Source organism: Bos javanicus, chromosome 19, assembly GCF_032452875.1.
Source record: "Bos javanicus breed banteng chromosome 19, ARS-OSU_banteng_1.0, whole genome shotgun sequence".
Classification (NCBI taxonomy): domain Eukaryota; kingdom Metazoa; phylum Chordata; class Mammalia; order Artiodactyla; family Bovidae; genus Bos; species Bos javanicus.
This window is the reverse complement of record NC_083886.1, coordinates 14,767,678-14,792,198: the sequence shown is the minus strand read 5'-3', so window position 1 is coordinate 14,792,198 and position 24,521 is coordinate 14,767,678. Positions and strand designations below refer to the sequence as shown.

General features: G+C 52.6%; 1 protein-coding gene across 12 annotated transcripts in view; it reads left to right on the top strand.

Moving 5' to 3' along the window:
- ACACA (acetyl-CoA carboxylase alpha) overlaps positions 1 to 24,521 on the top strand; it is a 286,320-nt gene extending 261,799 nt beyond the window's left edge. For all 12 annotated transcript variants that reach the window (XM_061390286.1, XM_061390285.1, XM_061390289.1 and 9 more), the window contains 5 exons: positions 228 to 340; positions 13,263 to 13,417; positions 14,290 to 14,460; positions 20,885 to 21,021; positions 22,848 to 24,521. In XM_061390286.1, coding sequence (XP_061246270.1) covers positions 228 to 340; positions 13,263 to 13,417; positions 14,290 to 14,460; positions 20,885 to 21,021; positions 22,848 to 22,971 — 700 coding nt within the window. In that variant the 3' untranslated portion in view covers positions 22,972 to 24,521. The remainder of the gene's footprint in view (positions 1 to 227; positions 341 to 13,262; positions 13,418 to 14,289; positions 14,461 to 20,884; positions 21,022 to 22,847) is intronic.

Genomic DNA, 24,521 nt, shown 5'->3' with positions numbered 1-24,521 from the left:
TGAGAATGAATTTATTTGCTTTCTGCCAGGCCTCTCTCGAAGCCCACTTAGACTCTCTGGTGCCTGCTCTTCCCCTCCGGGGTTACTTCTGTGAACCGTGGGTGGGCAGAACCATAGCGAAGCTATTTCCTGGTCCACAGACAGTAACCGGCCTCTCTCTGTGTTGTCTCCTTTCATTAAAGTGCCTCTATTTCTGTTTTGTCTCCCTTCTTTTCTCTCTGATCCAGGGGATCCGTTCTGGAGCCGGAAGGAACAGTCGAAATCAAATTCCGCAGAAAGGATCTGGTGAAAACCATGCGTCGGGTGGACCCAGTCTACATCCACTTGGCTGAGCGATTGGGTATGTCTGCTTGTCCTCCTGGCAAGTCAATGAGCCGTTCAGCTGATTTGTAATGAGTGCATTCATAGGCCAGGGGAAGAGGTACTGAAGCATTTGATCAAATTCATGATAATCTTTATTTACTGTCCTCTCTATGGTAAGAACCTTGGTAGAATGAAACAGTGTGTGTAATAGGAGGGGAAGTGGGCCCTAAACAGGCAAAAGTCACCCGATTTTCCTTCTGATATTTCCTTACAGTTCAAGCAGCCCATCTTTCTAGGCTTGTGGATGTCCTTGTCCAGAACGGTTAGTGGTACACTGCTGTTGGGGGCAGGCCGGCCAGGCAGAAAGCATGGTCAGCCTAAGTATCCTGTTCCTGCTCGTCTCTCTGGACGAGCCCGCCTCATTGCTGAGGGATGTAAGAGTCCGTGTCATGGGATGGGAAAGCCACAGCCTTGCCCAGCGGCACGCTAGGGCCATCCCGAGCTGGAGAAGTGGAAGCAGAGAGTGCGCACTGTGCATGTACAGCAGAGGCCAGGCCGCAGTGCCCCGGGAGCATCTGTGCTCCGCGCATCCAGCTTTTACCGGGTTGCTCACTTGTTTCCGGGGCTTTTGGAAGGCTCTTGTGATTGGAACACTGGACTACACCGTGGGAGCCCTGTGTTGAGTCCAGAGCCTGAAAGAGTTTCCGAGTCTCTTAAAACACTGATTTTCTGCCCAGGTCTCCCACTGAGACCTTTGCTGTGTTAGTAAAAGATCATGACTTGAGGTTCTTTTGTTTGTTGGTTTGGTTTGATTTTGTTTTTTTCTAAAGGAGCAGAGAGATTGTCTTTAAAAGGTAGTGAAATCCAGTGAATGGAAGACGTAGAACAAGAGGTGCTAGCTCTTTATGTTCCAAGTAGTAGTTTAATTAGTGAAGTGCCATTGGCGAGCCCTCTACACCCGCCCCATCCAGAGACACAGAAGCTGCTGGGTGTGTGCCTGTCCTCTCTCTGGAGCCCTGAGCCATGCACGAGCGTGTGTGCTCAGTTGCATCCGACTCTGGGCAACCCCACGAAGGCAGCCCTCCAGGCTCCTCTGCCCATGGGGCTTTCCAGAGTGTTTGCTGTACACAGCGACTCGGGCTACCATAAACCCTGTTCGTGTCCCATTGTTTGCCGTTAGGAAACAATTGCCAATAGCTCTCACCCAGCACAGCCTGATCCTTTTATAGGATCTGCACACAGACAACAAGAAATTGGCCAGGTTTCTAAAATCTATTGCCACCCAGAATTGTTGAGGTGGTTTTTCCTCCCCCCACCTTTCTTCTCCAAACAGGATAATTAACTTCTGACCAACCCCATACACTTTAATTAAAGTAACTGCAGCTCAAGTGCAAGTTCCTCGCAACTGTACACAGAGAGAGCTCTAAAAGCTTCAGCCACCGATAAGCATCTCACTAAGATGCTCATAATTGCTCCCAGCATCCGGCGATCGTTGCTGCAGTTTTTACCCCTCATCCCGTACAAAGGCAGCAACGCCACAATTGCAGGACACTGCGAATTACATAATTTTCTCTCTCTTTATTTTTCTTTTTTCCTTCTTTTTTTTTTTTTTTGCTGGTTTTCTTTCTGGCCAATTTAAAATTTGTCAAAGTCGGTCTTCTTCTGGATCACTGCCCTTTGATATTTCGCGCACTCCATTTGCCACAAACAAGCCGCAGGGCCGCAGTTCATGCTGACTCCAGCAGAAGCAGAGAGAGCTCCATTTATCTTACACTGCCTGCTGAATTCCTCCTCATTAACTGGGGGTTCACTGCCTCTTTTTAACCCCCCAATGGCTGTGATCATCCCTTCAGAGCAACTGGGTGGTAGGCAGAGGGATCCTCTCTGACATCTGTTTGCAGAGAGGCTGGAGGGTGAGGGGTGTGGGGCTGAAGCTTCCTTCTCTGGGAGGCAAGTGACATCACTCCCACCTTCACCCAGCACCTTTCAACTTTTGAAACGTGGGAAGGGGAAGAGGAGGAGCTTCCCAAGTGATGGCCATTTAATCATTTGTTACAAATCATCTCATTATCAATTTCCAATCCACGGTGAAGAAAACCAGATTTATTTAACCTTGACCAAAATGGCACAAGAGAAAGACTCCTCAGTGGGCTAAATGTGAAGCAGGCTCTGGCCTGGGGCAGCCTGGGACATGAGCAGTGGAGCTGGAGGAAAAATGAAAGAAAGCGAAAGTGTTAGTTGCTCAGTCCTGTCTGACTCTACGACCCCATGGACTGCAGCCCACTAGGCTCCCTGTCCATGGGATTCTCCAGGCTAGAGCACTGGAGTGAGTTGCCGTTTCCTTCTCCAGGGCATCTTTCCCACCCAGGGATCGAACCCGCATCTCCTGTCTCCTGCCTGTGCGTGTGGAGTGAGATAAATGTGTGCAAGTCCTGGGTGTGTTGCTTGCAGGAAGGTTGTTGAACTTCTCCGAGCATCCGTTCTTTCATCCGGAGAGTGGGGGCCACTACCCCTTCCTGGTCAGCATCGGGATTGGATGAACATGCGTTTGCTCTGAATCTGCAAAGCACCTTCCAAACGTGGGGATCGGCATCCTTTCCTCTCCATCCTGGTCGCCAGAAGCAGCCACAGGTGCCGCGTTTGGAATCGAGCGCTCTGGGTGCCTTCGGCCCCCTTTGGAGCGAGTGGCACAGGGAAGGAAACGTGAAAGCAGCAGTGGCAGCAGTCTCGTCTCTCAGGCGTTCTCGGTCGGATGGGGAGACCATGGGCATTCAGGCGTGTTTGTGACAGGACAGGTCAGCGGTGGTGTCACGGGAGGAGTGTCGCAAAGCCAGCTCCTTTGGGGTTCACATCAGCGTCTGGCTCCTTTCTTTGTGCCTAGAAGCAGACTGCCAAAATGCCTTTTTTTCTTTTACAAAATGGGTGAAAATGACTTAGTTTTCCAGATTGGGAGATTGAGGCAGAAGGAAGCGTTAAGTCATCCAAGATACAAAATAAATATACGCCTGTGCCCAGGAGGGAATTTCTGGTTCCCTGTGCCCGCTCTTCTCAGGATTTCCTCCGATTTGCCTTGGGTACTGAGCCTGATCAAAGTTAAACAAGAGCGCTTCCCTTTGTGATCTGAACCCAGCTGCCCCGAGAGGAACCTGCTGCAGGAGGGAGCCTGTGGGAGTGGATGTTGTCCTGCGCTCCCCGTCTCTTTCCAGTCGGCCTCGGCCCGGGGGAGCGTGCTGTCCAGCCACTTAGACCAGTGCACGGTGACTGACTGTGGTCAAAATCGTAAATGGTATTTACTCATTAATAATACTTAATGAGTGAATAATTTTATTTTGAACAGCTGACTTCAGGGAACCCTGGCATGCTGCAGTCCATGGGTTGCAAAGAGTCAGACATGACTTAGCGACTGAACAGTAACTTCATGTCTTTCGGGATTTTATTTTTAAGAAAATGACCTTTTGTCATTTTATCCAGTTAGTCTGGATAGTGGTGGTGAATTACTCGTGCACAGTTCTCTGGTTACAACAGAGAGTATGAAATTAGTATGTGGATTGGCCCCTGATGAAGGAAAAGGGGATAACTGCCCCAGCAAAAAATGCAGTGTCGGCCCAGATCCCGGAATCTTGCATTGCCAGGTGGGTTCTGACCCTGAGTCCTCAGAACCAGGGCTTGGCAGAGTCAGTGCCGAGGGGAGCGTGTCCTCCGTCTGGTTGCTGTGAGGAAATGAAACTCCATCTCTGGACACAGCGCGCAGCCCGCCAAGGCCTCCCCGTCTCGCTCTGACATCTTTCTACCTCCGGGACAGGCAGGGTGGCCGGGGAGCGGGTCGGCCTGCACAGCCTGGCCTCTTGATGCTGTGATGCACGGTCCTCCGGCATCTTCGCCCTCCTCCCGTGTTCAGAGGGAAGTGACACATCAATTTAGGCGGAGGGGGAGCCGTCCGGTCCGAGTGCAAAGCCACTGTACACTCCCTGCAGCCCCTGTCCTCAACGCTAGGAATACCGGGCCAAGGGGCCGCTTGGTGGAGCTTCTTTCTTCTCCAGACACACGTCTTGGCGGTGGCCCTGTTCCCGGACAGCCGGGCAGCCTGCCATGCTGCGCGCTGGCTGTGCCCACGATGATGAAGCGTGCCCTGGGAGTGGTGGTCTGAGGCAGGCAGAGGCAGCCCGGTGAGCTGGCCCCTGCCCAGATCTGCACACACACCTACGCTTCACCCCCACGCCTTCCAGCCTGAGGCACCCCAGGCACAGAGGGAATATTGTGACTGCGGGTGAGGATCCACGTGTCTGAAGATCCTCAGGCCTGCTTCCCTCCTGAGCTTCCCCTTTAGCCACCAGGATGACAGGAAATTGACGCATCCTTGAGTTAAGGGGACTCAGCTGAGCTGCTCTCTCTAGCAGAGATGATGGAGTCTCTGCACTCCGTGTGCTTTTCCATCTCTTGTGTCCTCTTTGGGATGCCGTAAGCAGAAAAGCCCGTGTGGCCTGTTGAAGCAGGAAGCAGTGTCCCTGCCTGGAAAGCTGAGCACAGGAAAGAAGCCCTACCAGTCCGCCTGGGGAGTGGCCTCTGGCCCTCTCTCTGCTGTACGTGGAGTGTCCTCCTGGGGGCATGGAGGCCCCCAAGCCCTGGTCTCTGTGATAGGAAGACTGCTGAAGGTTAAATCTTGAAGGTGAGGGTGGGATTGTGCCTCCCCTCTTAAGGAAGTGAAGGTGAAAATTGTTAGTCCTTCAGTCATGTCTGACTCTTTATGATGACCCCATGGACTGTAGCCAGCCAGGCTCCTCTGTCCATGGAATTCTCTTGGCAGGAATACTAGAGTGGGTTGCCATTCTTTTCTCCAGGGGATCTTCCTGACCCAGGGATCAAACTCAGGTCTCCTGCATTGCAGGCAGATTCCTTTACCATCTGAGCCACCAGGGAAGCCCCCTCTTAAGGAGGCCCAGCTTAAAACCCACCTCATGGCACCAGTTCAGAAGCTCTTTGGCCTCGTGCAGTTTAGTGCAGTCGTGACAGCTTTTTCTGGGAAGAAGGGGTCCTTCTGGTGTGATCTGCTAATCGGATTTTGTTTGTTGAAGCATCTGGGCTTACCTCTTCCCAGAAAGGAGTGAGTCACAAGTCCATCAGGCCGGAGGGACCCGGCAGGCCCTTTGTGGGACTGAACCTAAGCTTCTGCCTGCCCAAGGTGGTCAGAACTTGTCAGAGGGACCCTCTTCCCCTGTGGGTCCCCGGTGACTCAGATCCCTGTCCTTCCACCTTAGGGAGAGCAACCTGGAGAAGGAAAACAGACTGCCAGGCTTCCTGCCACTAGAACTCAGAGAATCTGCGCTGTTTGCTGAGCCTTCTGTGTGGGATGTGTGCAGGGTGGCCCAGGGGACAAGTAATATATTTAATATCTGTTTGTTAGTTCCACTTGGAAATCTCTGGGTTGACTATAAGGATTCTTAAAAATATGAACAGTAGAGGACTAACACCTTAGCAGAGCACTAACAAGGAACCTCAGGGTTAAATGTCCCTTGAGAGGGTTGCTGTTAAAATCAATATGCAAATACAGTTGTATTTAGATAGGTATAGCTCCCTCTGAAGAAAAGCAGATATATGAAAATGGGATTTAAGAAAAAAAAATAGATACATTGGGAGAAATTATTCCCATTACAAAAGGATTATTTGCTTTACCAAAGGAGTCACTGCAGGGCTCCTTCTAAATAGCTCCCTTAAGGCATTAAAAACAGGATCTGATTTACACAGTTTTTCAAGAACGCTTTTGGGTAAAGAAAGGCACACCCGTTATGGGTACAGAAATCGTTTTGCAGGGTTGGTGGTTTTTTTTTTTTTCTTTTCTCTTTGCGTCCTATCTTACTATCTTTGTAGAGAAATTTCTTTCAGCATAGAAAATGGGGTTACATAGATCTTTTTAAACAGCTACTTACGTTTGTACTTCAGAATCTTAATAAGATTCCAGTCTTTTTTTATGCTGATTTTTCAGTCTCCAGGTTGAGGAATGGGTGTGTGTTCTCAGAGCTGAGATATTCAGGAGCTTAGTGGGGAGGGTGATCTAGTCCTTTTTCTCTAGCATTATAAGTATTTAACCAATCAAAGCAAATTGCTTTCTTCCGAGGAAGAAGAAGGGCCCATAAAAGTTAAAATTGGGTTTAAATTTACATAGGCTTCTTCATAGGACTAAAAAAAAAAGTTAAGAATTAAAAGAACACACACATTCAATATCACATTCTTTTATAAAATATTTTTCCTATTTGCCCGATTAGGATGGTTGTTCCATAAATGAGAGACAGCTCAGAAAAGGGAAGAAATTTCTGCAAGATCACCCAGTGCCTTTGGCTGAGCGGAGAAACTTTAACCTACCACTCTGACTTTTGTTCTGAGCTTTGAAGGTCTCACCCTCCCCCCAAAATCCTACTCTATAGGACGCTCTGCTCATGCCTAGGATAAGGTCGACCACCTCCTGTCTCCCCCAGGGTCAAGGCTGGGTAGAAACACCTCTGCTGCTGAAATCGGTGTTCTCCTCAGAAACTTCTCTTCATCTTTGACCCCCTGGAGGAGAGAGGTGGCTTTTCCTTCCGTCCTGGCCCCAGGGGGACACCTGACGGGCTGCCGTCCTGTGGACACTTGCAAGTCAGTTTAACTTGTTTCATTTCAAAAGTATGGACTCTGAAGCCAGACTGCCTAAGTGCAAATCCAGCCCCACCATTTCCTGCCTTTGTGGCCTTGGGCTTCACTTCTGTGTGTGCTTCAGTTTCCCCATCTAGGAAATCACAGCGATCTTTTGTCGTGAAGATGAAAGGAGATGAACAACAGTACTTACACATGAGTGTATGGGAATATCTCAATAATGTTAGCTTTCATTAGATCACACTAATAGTATCTCTTCTTGCATTTAACTCTTTAAACATTGTTAAAAAAATACTTATTCATTTATTTCTTTGGCTTGCCAGGTCTTAGCTAGGGCCCACGGAATCTTTGATTTTTGTGGCAAGACGTGGAATCTTTAGCTGCAGCATGCGGGCTCTAGTTCCCTGACCAGGGACCGAACCCAGGCCCCAAGCACTGAGAGTGCAGAGTCTTAGCCACTGGACTGCCAGGGAAGTCCCTCTTTAAACATTTTTCATTGAAAGGCTGGATTTTTAGGTTTTCATGGGGACTGTATTTTGGGGGACGGAAGGACATGGGAATGACCTACCTCTCTTTTCCCATTTCAGCCTTGTCCTAAAGTAGGATTCTAGAAAGAATGACTTTCCTCTCAGAGGCATATTCTTAAACACACGCACACATGCCGGCTTGCTTCCCTAAAAACCCTGAGGCCCTGCAATCTGGCTAGAAAAGAAAGAAAACCATTCCAAGATATTTAATTGTACAGGGAGCTTACAGGATTGATCGAGAGCTTAGCTTTTTACAATAGTCCAGTGAATAAGAAATGCTCCTGACAAACGATCAATGATAGGATAATCACTCTTTATCCCCCTCCTCATTCTTACCTCCTTTCTTCCAGAAGAACAGGGTTCAGAAGTCAAAAATCTTTATAGACGCCGCTTTTAAATTAAGCAGAAAATAGACATTGACATATTTGTTAATCTCCCCTAAATCATTACCGGGACTGGCTGCTTTGCTGTACAAGGAGAGGGGCCCCCCTGTGCTGTAACCAGCTGAAGAGCAGCCTTTTTATTTGTAGAAAATAAAATTGAGAAAACCTTTTATTCCCCCTCTTTAAGTACACTCATCTTTGTCACGGGCATTTAAAAATGCATACCTTCTCTACTAATGTCTTTGCCTTGCTTTGCTGCTTTTGGGGAGGTAGGTCTGAACTACAATCAGAGGCATCGCCAAAGGAATCAGACCCTGCAGGCTTCAGGGGATGCTCTGGGATCCTCCTAGTTTCCGGAGGGCCAGGCTGTCGGAGGGGGTTTATTTCATTATTCTTTCAGAGCTCTAGAATAGCTTGACTGGGTGGATGAGAATTTTGTTAGTCTGGGAACTAGCCTTCTTGTCCCCGCTGCTGGTAAAGGGGCCAGTTATCCCTCCAAGGCCTTGTTCCCAGAATGCCCTGTTCTTAAGCCCAGAAGTCCTCCCACTCTGCTCCCAGTGCTGAGCTGTGCTCTTAACTCCGCCTAACACTGGACCAGACTCTGGCCAGTTGCCCTCCTCTGGTCACTGCTTAGCCACTTTCAGTACTATTTAACGAACAGGCTTCCGAGACAGCCAGAGCCAAGTGTAAATCTGACTTCTCTACCTAAGAGCTAGGTGCGGTTGGGCAAGTCTCTGTCGCATTTCAGAGCCTTGGCGTACTCGGACCCTGTCTGTAAGGTTGGGTCGGTATAAGGATTAGAGATGGTGTACCTGGAGCAACTTGGAAGGTGTTCAGTGACGCTGAGGTGGCCTGCTGGCAGCCGCGGTGTTAGCTGCTGACCAGACCCAAGTCTGGGCTGTGGTGACTTATGAGCTGTGTGTTCCTGAAATCACGGAGTGTAGCGCCTGGCACGTGGGAAACGCTCAGTAAATGGAGTGTGTTACACACGGGGCACATATCGGGATGGATGTTGTTGACCTAGAGGGGGCGTGCTGGGAGGGTCTGGAAGCCCCGTTCAGGCACGCGCTCGGCCCTGCCGTCCCTGTGGGCCCCCAGCAGGGCTGTGAGCTTCCCTGCTGGTCTCCAGGCGCCTCAGGGGTATTGCGAGTTCAGTTCCAGTTGTTGTTTACTCACTAAGTCGTGTCCTAGTCTTTTCAGAGCCGTGGACTGTAGCCCACCAGGCTCTTCTGTCTGTGGGATTTTGCAGGCAAGAGTACTGGAGTGGGTTGCCATTTCCTTCTCCACGGGATCTTCCCGGCCCAGGGATCTAATCCTGTTCCCTGCATTGGCAGGCAGATTCTTTACCGCCAAGCCACAGTTCCAGACCCCCACGATAAAGTGAATCTTGCAATAAAGTGAGTCCCATGACTTCTTTGGTTTCCCATGTTCATAGAAGAGTTACGCTGCTACTATACTGCTGTCTGTTAAGTGTGCAGTAGCATTATACTATCTTAAAAAACTATGCACTTACCCTAATTTAAAACCACTTCAGTGCTAAAAAAAGTGTTCACCATTTATCTGAGCACCTTCAGCAAATCAGAATCCTTTTGCTGGTGGAGGGTCTTGCCTTAATGTTGATGGCCGCTGACTGATCAGAGTGGTGGCTGCTGAAGGTTGGAGCAGCTGTGGCAGTTCCTTAAGACAAAAGTCAGGTCTGCTGCATCGATTGACTCTTCCTTTCACCAGTGATTTCCCTGTAGCGTGCACTCCTGCTTGAGAGCATTATTTGATTTCACCATAACAAGTACAATTACAGGTATACCTAGCTTTATTGCATTTTCAAACTTTTTCATTATTATTATTATATTCCTCATGGTGATCTGTGATCAGTGACCTTTGATATTATGTTTTGATGTTTTTGTACTTGTTTTGGCATTTTTTAGCAATAAAGTATTCTCTAGGTATGCCTGTAACAGGGGGCAATGTCCTAGCCACTCACAGAGTGGGGTTCATTGGCCACGTTGTCTTGCTCTGGTTGTGGAATGAGACTGAGGTGGCGCCTCAGCTTCCTCAGGCAGGAATCTGCCGTCCTCTGATTTAGCCTTTTCTAAAGTTTTAAGGGATACCACTACCAAAACACGTGTACACATAAGCCAGGAACACTCACAGCACAATGTGCAAAAGCTTCAGGAGCCCAGCTGCTGCACGCAGGGCCTGGCTTGGCCCCGTTCCAGCTCTGTGACCTCGATAAGTTACATAAATAAGCAGGGCCGGGTTTCCTCACCTGTAAGATGAGAATAATAGGAATGGCAGCCTCATAAGGTCGTTGTAAGGATTAAACAGGTTAATGGATGAAAAGCACTTAGAGCCGTGCCCTGTATGTATTAGCTTTGGTTAACTGATTATACGCACTAGGGGGCCAAGATAAACTTTTTTTTTTTAGTGGCACTTATTTTTCTAATTTTTTCCATTTTATAAAATTTTGTAGAAAAGTTACAAGAATGGTACAGTGGACGTCAGATGCCCTTTTCTCAGATTCACCTGCTGTTGCCATCTTGTCTGACTCGCTTTACCATTTTCACATCCATGTGCTGCCTCGCTCACTCTCCCCACACATGTATGCGCTTTGTTTGAACCGTCTGAGATCATTTGTAGACATCACGCTCCTTTGTCCATACGTATTCTGTGTATGTTTCTAAGAAGAGACTTTCTCTTACATAAGCAAAATACATTTATTAAAATCAGAAGCTGTAACATTGATACAGTACTACTGTCTAATCCACGATTCATATTAAAATTTACCAGCTGTCCTAATAGTGTCTTTACAGCCTTTCTAGCTTTTTTGTTTGTTTGTTTGTTCCAGATCTGAGATCTAATCTCAGCACATGTTGTAATTTGTCCTCCAGGATTTTGTCTCCTTTAATCTGGGATAGTTCTTGGCCCTTTCTTTGACTTTCATGATCTTGACATTGTTTAGAAAGTCCAGGTCACTCTGTAGCATGTTCCACCATTTGGGTCTGTGTTAGGTTTCCCTGGGGTTAGAGATGATGCACTTTTGGCAGGAATATTGCAAAAGTGATGTCATGTCCTTCTCAGGACGTTTTGTCAAGAGGCGCGTGACGTCAGCTTGTCCTGCTCTTGGTGCTGGTCAGCTTGGATTCCTTGTTTAAGGCTTTGTTCACTGGGTTAATCCACTGTAACGTTTCCATCTTCCCCCTTTGTAATTAATAAGTAATTTGTAAGGAGATACTTTGAGACTATGTAAATATCCTGTTCCTCGTCAAACACTCACACTAGTTTTAGTATCTGTTGATAATTCTTGGCAGAATCAATGACCGTGATGGCTGTAAAATGGTGATTTTCTAATTCTGCCATTCCTTCTCTATTAGTTGTTGGTCTGGGGAGAGGGAGGGCGTTCTTTCCCCTTCTCTTCCATTTAATTACGTGTGTCAGGGTGACTTACAGGTTCTTATTTAATTCCATAAATATTCAGCCCGATGCTCAAATTGTCCCAGATTTAGCCTGCTGGAACACCTTCACACTGGCTCTTGTGTCTTTTTTTTTTTAAGAAGTTCTTGATTTTGTTTTGGCCACATGGCATGTGGCGTCTTAGTTCCTTGACCAAGGATCAAGCTTGCACCCCCTGCAGCAGAGGCACAGACTCGTCGCCACTGGACCGCCGGGGAAGCCCTCCTGTACCCTTGTCACACGCCCGGGCGGTTTCTGAGTGCTTGCCCACATGTTGTGACAGTGTGTTCCAAGTTCATCTCAATATTTCTCCTGCTCCAGCCCTGGAATCAACCATTTCTCCAAGGAGTCTCTTGGTTCCTTTTATTGGAGAAGAAAAGATCTTTGCTTCCCTATCAAGGGTATTATACCCGTGACCGTCTCATCTCAGAAGAAGCTGGTCAGCTCTCCTCCCAGGAATTCTCCAGACTGAAATGGACGGGCCTCCGTCTCGTCTCACAGTGCGGGGCCCACTGTTGTCACACCATGCTCCTGCTTTGGAAAGAAGGCTGCTGAAAGGCCAGGGGCCCAATGTGATCGGTCAGCATGAGAGCCCAAGGAAGGATCGCCCTCCCCACTGCTCATCGCAGCTTCAAAGTAGCGATGGGTTTAAAGAAAGAAAACAAAAAGAGTGGGCTTGGGTATCCAAAAACCTCATAAACCTGAAACTAGGTACTAGAGTTCCACCCCTGATCTATTAACATGTGTTTGTGGATGATACTTACAGCTCGCTCAGCAGCCCAAGGCTGTTTACGGCTTGTGATTCATAGCGGCATAAAAAGCAAGGCCCATTCCAGACGGACGTGCTGAAAACAGGCCTTTCCCTTCTGCATGCCGTCACCTGTGGCCACGCAGTCGTTTGTCAGCGTTGGTGACCAAGCACTTCAGGTTGTCACCAACACCAGGGGCTGTCACCTATTGCTCCTTCAGCTAGACTTACGCGTCCTTGCTAGGCAGACAGCTAAATTTTCGGTATTGATTGCAAGTCTCATTCTGAGAGTCATTAGGGAAAAAAGTACAACGGGGCAGCTCCTCTCCTGGGATACTGTTGAGTAGGGGTGGGAGGCTCCTTGTTATAAGTAATTCCACGGTCTCATCTATTGAGTGAGGGTGCCACGTGCTTGTAAGTTGGGTGATCCAGATGGGGTTTGTGGACTGTCTTTTGTTTATTTGGCTGTGCCGGGTGGGTCTTAGTTGCGGCATGCGGGATCTACTTCCCTGACCAGGGATCAAACCTGGGCCCCCTGCATTGGGAGCACGAGGTCTCAGCCACTGAACCACCAGGGAAGTCCCCTACCTTTCTCTTTTCTCCTCCTCTTCTTTTAGCCCAAGAACTAGAGTGTCTTTGTCACGGTGGTCAGGGGTTGGCTCTGGCCATAAGAGCCCAGGCAGGAGACGAGGAGGCAGGCTAATCCACCGAGCCAGCATGAAACATGTGCTTCAGGCTCTCACTTGGGTGGATTCTGACAAATTTCAGGTTAAGAGTATCCAAATATGAGTTTAGAGCTGTGAAGCCAGGCAGCTCCAGCTCTGAGGACAGCAGGTCCTTGGCGGGGTGGGCAGGTGACCAGACGTGGGGAGGGAAGCGCTGCTGCTGGGTGTACGGAGGCGGAGGGCGTCCCCAGCTGGTCCACGCTCCGGGTGGGGTGGCCATTCTGGGGCTGCTCGCGGTTCGCGGGACAGTGGCCTTCGTGGGGACCAGGGGCCTCCTGTCGGTGAGATGGGGAGAGGCCTCCAGGAGGCAGCTGGCACCTGCTTGGGGAGTGGGCCCCCCGGAGGCTGCTTTCGTGACTCACCCCCACCGGGAAGGGCCCCATGGCAGGTCTGGTGTCTGCGGGGTCCAGTTATCAGCAGAGGCAGCGAAGACAGCAGAGAGCCGGGCCCCCAAGCCCCCAGGACCATGGCCCCCTGCCCCTGACGGTCTGTCCCCTCGCAGGTACCCCCGAGCTCAGCGTGGCCGAGCGGAAGGAGCTGGAGAGCAAGCTGAAGGAGCGAGAGGAGTTCCTCCTTCCCATCTACCACCAGGTGGCCGTGCAGTTTGCAGACCTGCACGACACCCCGGGCCGCATGCAGGAGAAGGGGGTCATTAACGTGAGTACTCAGCCCTGCTTCTGAGACCGGCTTGTCAGAGACACGCCGCCAGCCCACGTCCGCCTGGCGCACGCACACGGGCTCCCTCGCAGGGAGCTGTCGGCTCGTGTGTGGAGGAGCCCATGTTCTCTTCTGCAGAGGAGACCTTGTCCCTTTGCTATGCCCGTAATCGTCCTAAAACAGTTCATGATTTAGGTTCCTGGGGACGACTCAGGAGGCGGGCTCCATTTTACTGGCGGGAATCTGAGTCCTACGCAGTGCCCTGGGGACAGCCGCCCCAGGGGTCCTCAGGCTGTGGGTTCCTCCAGGGTCAAGTCCAGCAGCAGCCAGTCCTCATTTAAAGTGAAGTGTTAGTCGCTCGGTCGTGTCTCACTCTTGGTGACCCCGTGGACTGTAGCCCACCAGGCTCCTCTGTCCCTGGGAGTCTCCAGGCAAGAATACTGGAGTGGGTCACCATGCCCTCCTCCAGGGGATCTTCCCAACCCAGGGATGGAACCCAGGTCTCCTGCACTGCAGGAGGATTCTTTACCATCTGGGCCAGCAGGGAAACCAAAACCTGCATGCAAGTTGAGCTATCTGCTCAAAACCAGCCCCACATACTGGCTATCTGGAAACTCGAGACACCCCCCGCCCCAGAACATCTCGGTCACGTGTGGGCCTGCCGTCAGCCAGGCCCATCCCTGCACGGTGCTGCAGTCGGGCATGCGCGGGGCTGTGGCTCTGAACCAGGGAGACGTCTGCAGGGGCTGGGAGCTCATGGCAGGCTCTCAGGTCTCCGAGGCACTTACTGGAGAGTAGGGTTTGTGCCTGTGGAGTGCCTCCGGCCTGGGCACCGAGCTCGGGAGACTGAGCTTTCTGTTGTCCCGGGGTAGGACATCCTGGATTGGAAGACTTCACGCACCTTCTTCTACTGGCGGCTGAGGCGGCTGTTGCTGGAGGACCTGGTCAAGAAGAAAATCCACAATGCCAATCCCGAGCTGACAGACGGCCAGATCCAGGCCATGCTAAGGCGCTGGTTTGTGGAGGTGGAGGGAACCGTGAAGGTAGGTGCGCGTCCCCGGAGGGGCCTTCGCACCGCTCCTCACCCCCCACCCCAGCACCGCCCGGCTCAGCGTCTGGGAGTCTCTGAGCCTCGGAAGGGGAGGGGGTACGGGCCTCAGCCTATGTCCTCCCCGCAGTAACACGTCCTGACGGCTTGGGAGAGGGGCGGTCAGGCGTTCCTTGCAGCTCATTCAGTCATCCAGCAAACCTTCCTGAATGCTTCCGATCAATAAATACTGGCCAGGGAGAGAGGCAGACGTTGTTCCTGTCCTCGCTGAGCCCACTGAGCAAACCTGCCATGGCAAACCATGGCAAAGCAGAGTCTGACCCGCTCTGTGGGCAGGGAGGGCAGAGTCGGGAAGATTTTTAGAAGTGATGTCTCAGCAGAGACCTGAAAACAGAGTAGGAAGGAAGCAGAGGCAAAGCTCGACTGGGGGAGGAAGGAACGTCTCAGGCAGAAGGAACAGCACGTTCCGAGCCTGATGGCGGGGGTGCCGCGCATGGGGCACCGCAGGTACGCGGGATGGCCCGGAGCTGGGGTGGCGAGGCTGGGGGAGCGTGCGGAGGGGCTGGGCTGTCCTGGGCTCTGCGGGAGCCGCTGAGTGTCTCACGGCAGTGGGACCTGTGTGAGGCGTGCCACCCCTCAGGGGCGGTGCTGAGGGGCGGGACCCTGACGTGGGCACGAAGGCTCCTGCTGAAGGTCTTCCGATCTCAGGTTCACAGCTCCCGGGGGTGACAGTGCGGGGCAGGCTGGGCTCAGCACCCACTGAGGCCGCGTCCCCAGCCATCCTGCCCCGGGGCTGCGGCCGGGACAGCCAGGCCCCAGCTCCTGCCTCTGGAACCCTGGGCTGCACAAGACTGTCCACAGGAAGATGGGCAGGAAAAGTCGGAACTTTTATTTCTATTTATTCTTACTAAGAAGAAGCAGTCAACCTGTATTCATAGTGACTATCTGGACTGAATCATAAACATCATACATACATTTTATCAGCATATGGGTAGTACGTGCTGGAAATACACTTCTCTCTTCCCGGTAGCCGTGTGACGGAAAACAGTTGGTGACTGCTGGCTTAGAGCACTGCTGAGGGGCTGCCTGGAGGGCCGGATGGTAGGCTCGCTGGCCTCCTCCCGGGAAGTGTCGCCTGAGGTCTCCGCTGACTGTTCCCAGGAAGCAGTTCCAGGGCCTGCTGTCAGTTTTAAAGTCAGTGGGTCGGGGTGATTCTAAGATCCCCCCGTGTTAAGTCCCCCCTCTTCTTTACTGCCTTGGATAAATGTTTCGGATGTGCAGCCGGGGAGGACAGCCTTCTGCGACTTGCGGTTCAGGTTCAGGTCAGTCGATTATGTCAGTGGCCACTGGCAACTTCGTGTGGAAGTTGGCATTGAAAGTCACGCAAGTGTAAAATAAGGTGGTTGTGCAGTTCAGAGTGACCGGCCAGGTAAATGGAGTATGCGTGGGCCGCCGGGAGAGGGCCTTCCTCCCGCCTTAGTCACTGACGGCCACGCACGGCCGTGACGGGCACAAGGGTGTGGAAAGGCGGGCCCCCTCTGAGCGGAAGCCAGCGACAGGCCCTTTGGGGGCGCCCCAGCCCCCCGCCCCCCCGGGGGTGGCCTGGCGGGGAAGCAGGTCACCCCTCCCTTGTCAATGGAGGGAACAGCCACCCATGTGGACACGCTCCTGGCTGAAGGTCAAGTGCAGAAGACACCCCAGCTCAGGAGGGGAGACCAGAGGCTCCGGGACCCAAATGTATCGCTCCCCCCATCTACAGAAGACAGCGTCCCCCGGAGCAATCAGGGCAGGGGGAGAGAGAGAGGAAGGGTGGGCGATCCCTCTGTGCGGCTTTGAAACCTCTTTCTGGATTCTGCAGGCTCAGCAGAACTCGGGTTAGTGGGAGGCAGGTGATAAAGTCTGCAGCGCCCTTGAGAGCAGAGTGTTGTCCTGTTGAAAAGCTGTGTGGCTGCCTCGGAGGGGCCAAGCCTGCTTGGTGCTTGGGAGCACCTCAAAACCCGCACCTTCCCCCGGTTCTTCAGACGGGGTGGGCGTTGTGCGCTGCCGGCGCTCCAGGCCTGGGGCCTGGCTTGGCCCCTGGGACCCTCACTGTGGCTGCTGGTGAGGAGGGCGCTTAGTGTGGGTGCCTGTGGGCCGTGCTGTACGTTCTTTTCTTCATAGAAATTCCTTTTCTTTGCTTTAAATCTTAGTCCTGAATAAAGAGATTCTGGGACAGCAAGTCTGAAGACACTGTGATGCTGTATAACTGAGGAGTAGAGCTCTTTTGTCTCCCCCCGAGGAATCTGTTGCCATGAGTTGTGGGACTGTTTGAATCCACAGGGGCAGTCCCACTGTAGGAAATCGTGGGGTTTACGGTTCGTAGTGTGACTGCAGGGAGAAGAAAAGCATCGCCACAGTTCCCTGAAAAGATAACAAGAGCTTAGGTCCAATCTGGCTGTAAGAGCAAGGCACACGTGTCTCTCAGGCACGTTTCCTCTGCTGACTCTCAGATCCATAGTTGAAGGTGTGTGGTTTTTCAGACAGGCTGACTTCCCACCCCACCCCCAACCCCATCCAAGCTCCAGTAGAAGAAATTGAGAAGGATGTGTTTTCTGGAATCGTAACACTTTTTGGATCCCCGCTTTGCCATGTGCTGGCTCAGACGTACTTAACCGTCCCTTCCTCACGTGTCAAATAGGGATGTTGTTTGTCTCACAAGGGTTGGGGCATGTTGAACGACACTGTAAGGACCGAGCCCCGTGTCTGGAGCTCGGCTTCCTCCTGGCCCCTCAGCGTGGCGTGCTCGAAGGCGGGCTCAGTAACAGCGCGGCTAGAAACAGAGCCGGGCGCCCCGTGCACTCAGCAGCTCTCGGCCTTCTTGTTGTCGTTGCTCAGTCGTGTCCGACTCTTTGTGACCCCATGGACTGGAGCCCACCGGGCTCCTCTGTCCATGGCATTTCCCAGGCGGGAACACTGGAGTGGGTCGCCAGTTCTTTCTCCAGAGGATCTTCCCAACTCGGAACAAACCCGAGTCCCCTGCATTGGGGACTCCTCTGGAGACAGGCGGATTCTTCACTGCCGAGCCACCAGGGAAGCCCTTGACTTGGCCCTAATCTGTCCAAGATCCAGGATGCCGTGGTGCTCCCTTACCACCCAGGAAGCTGCAAATCCATTCTTCTTCTGCATTCCCAAACGAGACCAATGGCCAGTGGAGGCCCTCGTGAAGTCGGGAGAGGAAGAAGCACCACTGGTAGGGCCACCTGATTTCCACTGTCCCCAAGCTTCCCGTGAACAAGTCTTGGGCACCAAACTTCTGATTTAGGGCCAGGAAGGGAGGAGGTGAGGTGGAACCTGGGCAGCAGGGCTGGGGCTGGGGCGGCTCCCAGAAACGAGGCCCAGCGGCCGCCCCAGCCCACGGGGCTACCACTAGCGTCCTCCAAAGCCTCAGGAAAAGAAGATCGCTTCGCAGGGGCGTCTCCAGGCCGCTCACGAGGTGAATTATCTATGAGGCCTGGGCTTCGGGCTCACATCCATCAGCCTGCGGCCTGTTTACCCCCAGGCCCTGCTGCACCACCACATAAGGAGGCCTTAACAGCAATCCGATACATTAGGAATGAAACTTTCCCAACAAGTCATTTAGATTTTGTAAGATAGACTAATTACTACACATAATTAGTGAGCCGAGTAATGCCAGATATACTGACCCACGGATGCACAGCCAGATAAAGTGCCTGCTGAACACGTACTGTAAGGCCATGCTGCTCTGACCTTTAATCATTAATACTTTACTGGTATTAAAACTTTGCGATTGGGATGAGTGCAGGCAGGTAACATACGGGGCCAGGCCCGCAGCTGCTTGAAATCCACAGTGGGAGTAGTCAGGCACGTTTTCAGGGAAATGATGACAGCAGAGCGTCGGCCGTGCTGGATGGAGTGACGAGCTTCATGGCTCTGTTCCGGGAGGGCAAATGAGGCACTGCAGACTCCCTGGCCCTGGGTGGGAGAAGCTTGCTCACAATAGCAGAGCAAACCCTCCCAGGTCTGTTATTTAAAAAAAAAACCGCGTGGGGCTGCAGTGCCTACGTTTGTTGATTCTTGCTAAAAACGCTGTTGACCAGGATCGTGACCCCGTGGCTGCTGTGCGCTCAGCGCTGTAGTTGACACTTGACCAGGGTTGGACTTGGGGGTCATTGTCCACTCATATTTTGAGTGACCAGCAAACCGTTCATATAAGGGGGCCTACATTTTCCAAACCTTGGGAACGTGTTGCTTTAATTCTATCTGGGAACTTTTCCAGTGTTTGAACACCTAGCGTACTCTGTGGCTGCAGGAGGGGATGGGAGAGCCATGTTCTCTGGAGGGCAGCGGGCCTGCCAGTGCAGCGTCTCAGCATCGTTAGAAGCAGGCATCTCATTAGCTAATACATTACACCAATCAAGGAGAGTTATCTTAAGCCACAATTAATCTGCTCCCTGGCATATGTTGATAGGAAAGCATCATGCTGTTTCTTAATTAAAAGCAAACGGATTAAAAATGATTAATAAGAGTATTAAATATTCTCCTAAACTAAAGGCTTTGGAATTCTTGGGTAAATCTAGGTTTCCCCACCCCCCCATTCTGAAACCCAAGAAGCATGCATTGTTTTCTTTCTTCCTCCCCCTAAATCCTCGTAAGTAAGGGCATGTGCAGAAGTCCAGATTACCACGGTGGAGATGGGCACGTCAGCACGCCGTCCGCGAGTGGGGTGGACGGGCTGCCACGTGATGCTAAGAGCACCTCGCCGTGGGGACGATCGCCACCCCGACCCTTGTCGATGGAGAGTGGTGTGGTGCCTCCTTTTTCTCAGGACAAAGTACTCGCCTGCCGTTCAGCCTCAGGGTGCCAGCATGCTGCCCATGCACGGAGCTGGGGCATGACCTCCCCTCAGCCTCGCCCTGACCAGGAGAACTGACCTTCTCACCAGTGATGACAAGCAGGGATGGGCAAATTTGGGGCCAGCAAAGGAAATGGACAAAAGAACTAGAAAAGGCGCCTCACTGATCCTTAATCCTGGGGCTCCTTAATTGTTCCACTGTGAAGGACTCCTTAAGACCCCTTAGAAACGTGGAAGTCAGTTACAAGGTATATAATAACCAACCAGCCCCCGCGGGCTCACCAGCCAAGGCAGAGATGGGGACGGGGGGTGGGGAGTGGAGGGGTCTGAGAAGAGACCCTTGTTTTTAAAGGCCCGGCGTGGACCCTTGGGAAGCAGCGCAGCTCCTGGCCTCCCGCATGCCACCTCCAGCGGGGTGTGTGAGGATGCACCCTCCGCGCCTGGCAGGCCCCCTGCACCCCAGCTGCAGTGTGGGCACCTTCGCGGGTATCCAGGCTTCCTGGGCCACCTCCCGAGCTCCCTAATGCACCCACCTATTAAATTACAGCGCCAAACTCATTGTCATTCTGACTTTGACTCGGTTAGTGATAACAGAGGAGGATAGCGCACCTTTAAATGACGAGCTTTGTGTTTAATTACCCAAACAAAATGACATAAATATGAATGAGCCCTAATGGCAGTACTTGGTTTTCCGGAAACCATTAACAAAACGATTCCTAAATGATTTGTAAAGAAAATGAGAGGAGACGAGAGCCAGGAGAAGGCTATTAGGTTTCTAACACACTCCTGAATTATTATGGAGTCAACTACCTGGGAAATGCTTGGCTAAATGATCTTGAAAGGAGGAGGTGAGAGGTGGTGTGTCGAGACTTTCGGGGTGATGGACGTCCTGACCGTTCGGGAAAACTTGCACAGTGAACCGGGGTTTAGGTTTCTGACCTGGCGGCAGGACCCCCTTCGCCTCTGGCCGCCTCGGGCTCCGTGGCCGGAGGCGACCAGAGTCCTATGCTTAGGAATCGTGTCTCAGCTCCTCAAGAAGCACAAGTTGCTTTCTTTCTTTTTTCAGCATTTATTTGTTTATTTGGCTGCCCTGGGTCTTAGCTGCAGCACTTGGGATCCTGACTTTGGCATTCGAACTCTGAGTTGTGGTGTATGGGATCTAGTTCCCCAACCAGGGATTGAACCCGGGCCCCCTGCATCGGGAGCATGGAGTCTTAACCGTCGGGAAGTCCCACATGTGTTTCACGCCCATTCAGCTCTTGACTAAACAGTCAGGGACAAAACAGCGGCACCAGCATCCCTGTGAGCACGGATGCCTCTGGGCAGTGCCCAGGTAGATTCTCCAGGAGTGCGTGTCACATCAGAAAGCTGGCCAGGGAGGGCGAGGACGGCTCCTGTCCTGAGGCCTGCTTCCACCGCCTCCTACAGAGACAGCTGTCACGGAGGAACTGGGCATGACTCTTTTATGCTGAGGACACTAATGCAGTGGCCCTCCCAGATGTAGAACAGTCAGGGTGTCCGGCCTGGGTGGGCCCCTGGCATCTGACCAGGCATCATCTGTTCGCAGGCCTATGTCTGGGACAACAACAAGGATCTGGTGGAGTGGCTGGAGAAACAGCTCACAGAGGAAGACGGCGTCCGCTCGGTGATTGAAGAGAACATCAAGTACATCAGCAGAGACTACGTCCTCAAGCAGATCCGCAGGTGAGACCCCAGGGAGGGGCCTCCTCAGCAGAGGTGGGCTCACTTCTGGGGAACGAGCGACTTCTGCACGAACGGTGAGATGACAATGCCGCAAGGTCTTTTTGGCCCCTTCTGTTTGAGACACTGATCAGATCAGAACAGAGTCCAGGAGCACCGTACTCGCTCAGCGGCTGGTCCCCAGGGGCACTTAGGGATGATGGCTGAGCTCACTATGTCCAACTATTAGCTCCAGATGCAGATCCTTAAACTGGGTGAACGGCTCTGGGAGGAAAGCTCTTTGCATCCTGGTTTCCTAGGAAACCACCTCCTCCCCTCCCCCAGCCAAGAGGGAGCTGTGTTCTAAAGGCTCCTGTCTCCTCCACGGGCTGGGTGGCAGAGACTGCAGGGGACATTTTTCTGAACTTTTCGACTACATTTCCCTTACAGAAAAACTGCAAAGCTAAACACAGTACAGAGAACAAATCTGAACCCAGACGTGCCTGCTATTTACATTTTGCCTCATTTGCTGTATCATTTTTAGTTTTTTTTTAAACTTTACATCATATTGGAGTACAGCCAATTAACAGCGTTGTGACAGTTTCAGGAGAACAGCAGAGGGACTCAGCCATACATACACGTGTCCACGGTCCCCCAGACCCCTTCCCTTCCATGCTGCACCTAACACGGAGCAGTTTCCTGTGCTCTGAGGAGGTTCCTGCTGGTTATCCATTTTAAATAAAGCACGTGTACATGTCCATCCCAAGCTCCCTAACTGTCCCTTCTTCGCATTCTTCATTTGCTGTGTCATTTGTGTGTGTTTTATATGTAAAAAGAATAAGCACTCTCATATGTGCATTTCTTCCTTTGTCGGAACCATTTAAAGGTAAGTTACATCTGTCACGGCCCGTCATGGCCCTTTACCCCCAGTGCTTCAGTGTGCCTTTGCTAATAGGGCTATTCCCTGACATAACCATGTAAAGTGATTCTAAGTTGACCACCACGCCTTTGTATCTAAACCACCCTTTGTAGACCACTGCTCATTTTGAGTTTCCCCGTGACTCCTCATGGTTAGATTCAGGCTGTGCATTCGCAGCCCGGATGTCACGTCCGTGCGGGTGGGGCCCATGGGGCGCCGCGTCTGAGGGCGCGTGACATCACCTGCCGGCCCCCATGTTAGCTTCCATCTCCTGGTCGAGCTGTTGCTCGACTCCCCCATTGTCCAACTCCTGATCTTTCTCCTCAAACCTACTAACCAGTCTGTGGAGAGACACAGGCCATGCAGATTCCTGCTCATCAGAACTTCTGCTTTACATTTAGCACTGGGGGTGAGTCATGCCCAATCCAGTGTTTACAGCAAGGTTGCAAAATGGTAACATTCCAACTCCTGCACGCGCTCCAGTCATCTGTGACCACCCCGATTCTCCCGCCAGCAAAAGTCCTCTCCACGCCCCCATTTCTTATATATTCATTATTGGTATAGACCAGTGAGTGTCTTCCATCTTCTCAATGATTTTAACTCGTTTTTTGATGCCCCACATGTCCCAGGGTTAGCCAGTGGGAGCGGCTTCATGCAGGGCCCACTATCATTGTGACATGCCCCAGTCTTGGTTTTGGTTTAAGTTACTTCCGCACTTTCTGACATAGTGGAGCTTTTGCAGTTCATCCGGTACTGACCGCGCTATGGAGGGGGGGGGGCCCTGTCTCGAGTAGGAAAACAGACGAGGTGAGGCAGGGGCTGCCGGATCCACGGTGAACCCCGGGAGCAGGTTCTCCGGCGGTTCTAAAGCTCCGCTGATCCAGGCACGGTTGTCTCTCTCGGTCTCACCAACCCCAATTTCCCCTTCCAGCTTGGTCCAGGCCAACCCAGAGGTTGCCATGGATTCCATCGTCCACATGACGCAGCACATCTCGCCCACCCAGCGAGCAGAAGTCGTTCGGATCCTCTCGACGATGGACTCGCCGTCAACGTAGGAAGAGCTTTCTGCCCATCGCCGCCCTGCCTCTGGCGCCGAGGGCCAGAGCGCTGGTCACACCCGAAACCACCGCAATGAGCAGGCACAGGAGACCGGCGCTGCAGTCACGTGGCTTTTTGCTTCCCCGCGATGTGCTCCGGTTCCGCACGACACATCGGGCCGCGGGCCACACCACCCCGTTCAGTATTTATTACCCTGGCTGTGGCCGCAGGCCCGTCCCCACCCCGAACCTAAGAGGCAATGACGGTACAGCACGTACCACGAGGCCTTCCTGCGCCCGAGCAGGGCCGCCCTGGCCCCGTGAGCCTGCGGCCACTGGCAGCAGAAGAGGGCCGGGACAGGAGCGGGGAGGGGGATCCTCGCGCTGCTGTCTCTCCAATCCCGCACCCGGCCGGGCACACGCCGGGCACCCAGTCTCCTCGCACCGAGGCACTGCTTAGGAAGGCAAATCAGAGTGTGAGGTCTGCAGGTCCGCGGAACTCAAAGACGGGCCAAACTGTGATCGAGAAGTAGAGAAACCGAGTGACTGTTACTGGTTTCGGGGCCCCTGCCCAGGTCCCCTTCTCTGAGAAAGACCTCGGGGAGGTTGACCTGCCACGGCCCCAGGGGCGACCGCATGGCCAGCTGAGGTGCCCGGGGCCCCAATGGCGGTGCCACCGTCCAGGCTGGCAGAGGAGAAGCTGGGGAGCTGCCTCCTGTCCCTGACGGAAACCAGGCGGCAAGGGCGGGCTGGCTAGCCTCTGTAGGACGCGGAAGGCTGCCAGCATCCAGCTGGGCGTTGACAGTCACGGGGTGAGGCATGCCTGCGGGGCCAGCCTCTGTTCCCGGGTCCACCCTTCTAGCAGCGGGCGCTCCTGCTCACTCTGGGTTTCATCTCCTCCTCGAACGCACAGGCAGTGCGTGCAGCCATGGAAAGGTGCCCCGCTGACATCAGGACCCACGGAACCTTGACTACGACCCCCTCATGGTGCTGCTGTCCTCCGGGCTCATGGGCCCCTCCCCGGCCAGCGGCAGGGGCCTGCTCACGGGCGATGGAGAGTTTCTTTTCAACCACCAGTATATTCAAGGAAAGAGCTTCCCAATCCCAGACCTGCTCGTGTTCCTAAAGCAAGAGTGGCAGGTGAGCAGGGCTGGGCGAGCATCCGGTTCCTACAGCACAGCTATCGCGTCTGTCGCTGATGACCGAGGAGGAACTCAGTAAGACGCCTGAGAAGCAGGGGTATGAATGCTTTGGTACCCGCTCCAGTTTTGAGCCTTAACCCTCCAGTTCACGCACAATTTGAGAGCCCCTCTCCCCGTCCCCAGGAACCGCCTGTGCAGAGAGGCCCCGAGGGGCCAGACGTGTGGCTGTCTGGCCCCGGAGCCTCAGCCCGGCGGCCCTGCTGCGGGGTTCAGCGCCATCCTGGGCAGGAGAAGGTGGGGACGATGTTCGGTCCAGGAAGAGTGTCCACTGTGGCTGGTGTCTGCTTACCCAGCAAGAATTGGATCCATCTTTGACCAGATTATTCCTCTATACTTTTCTACAATAAATAAAGTTCCACACGCCTA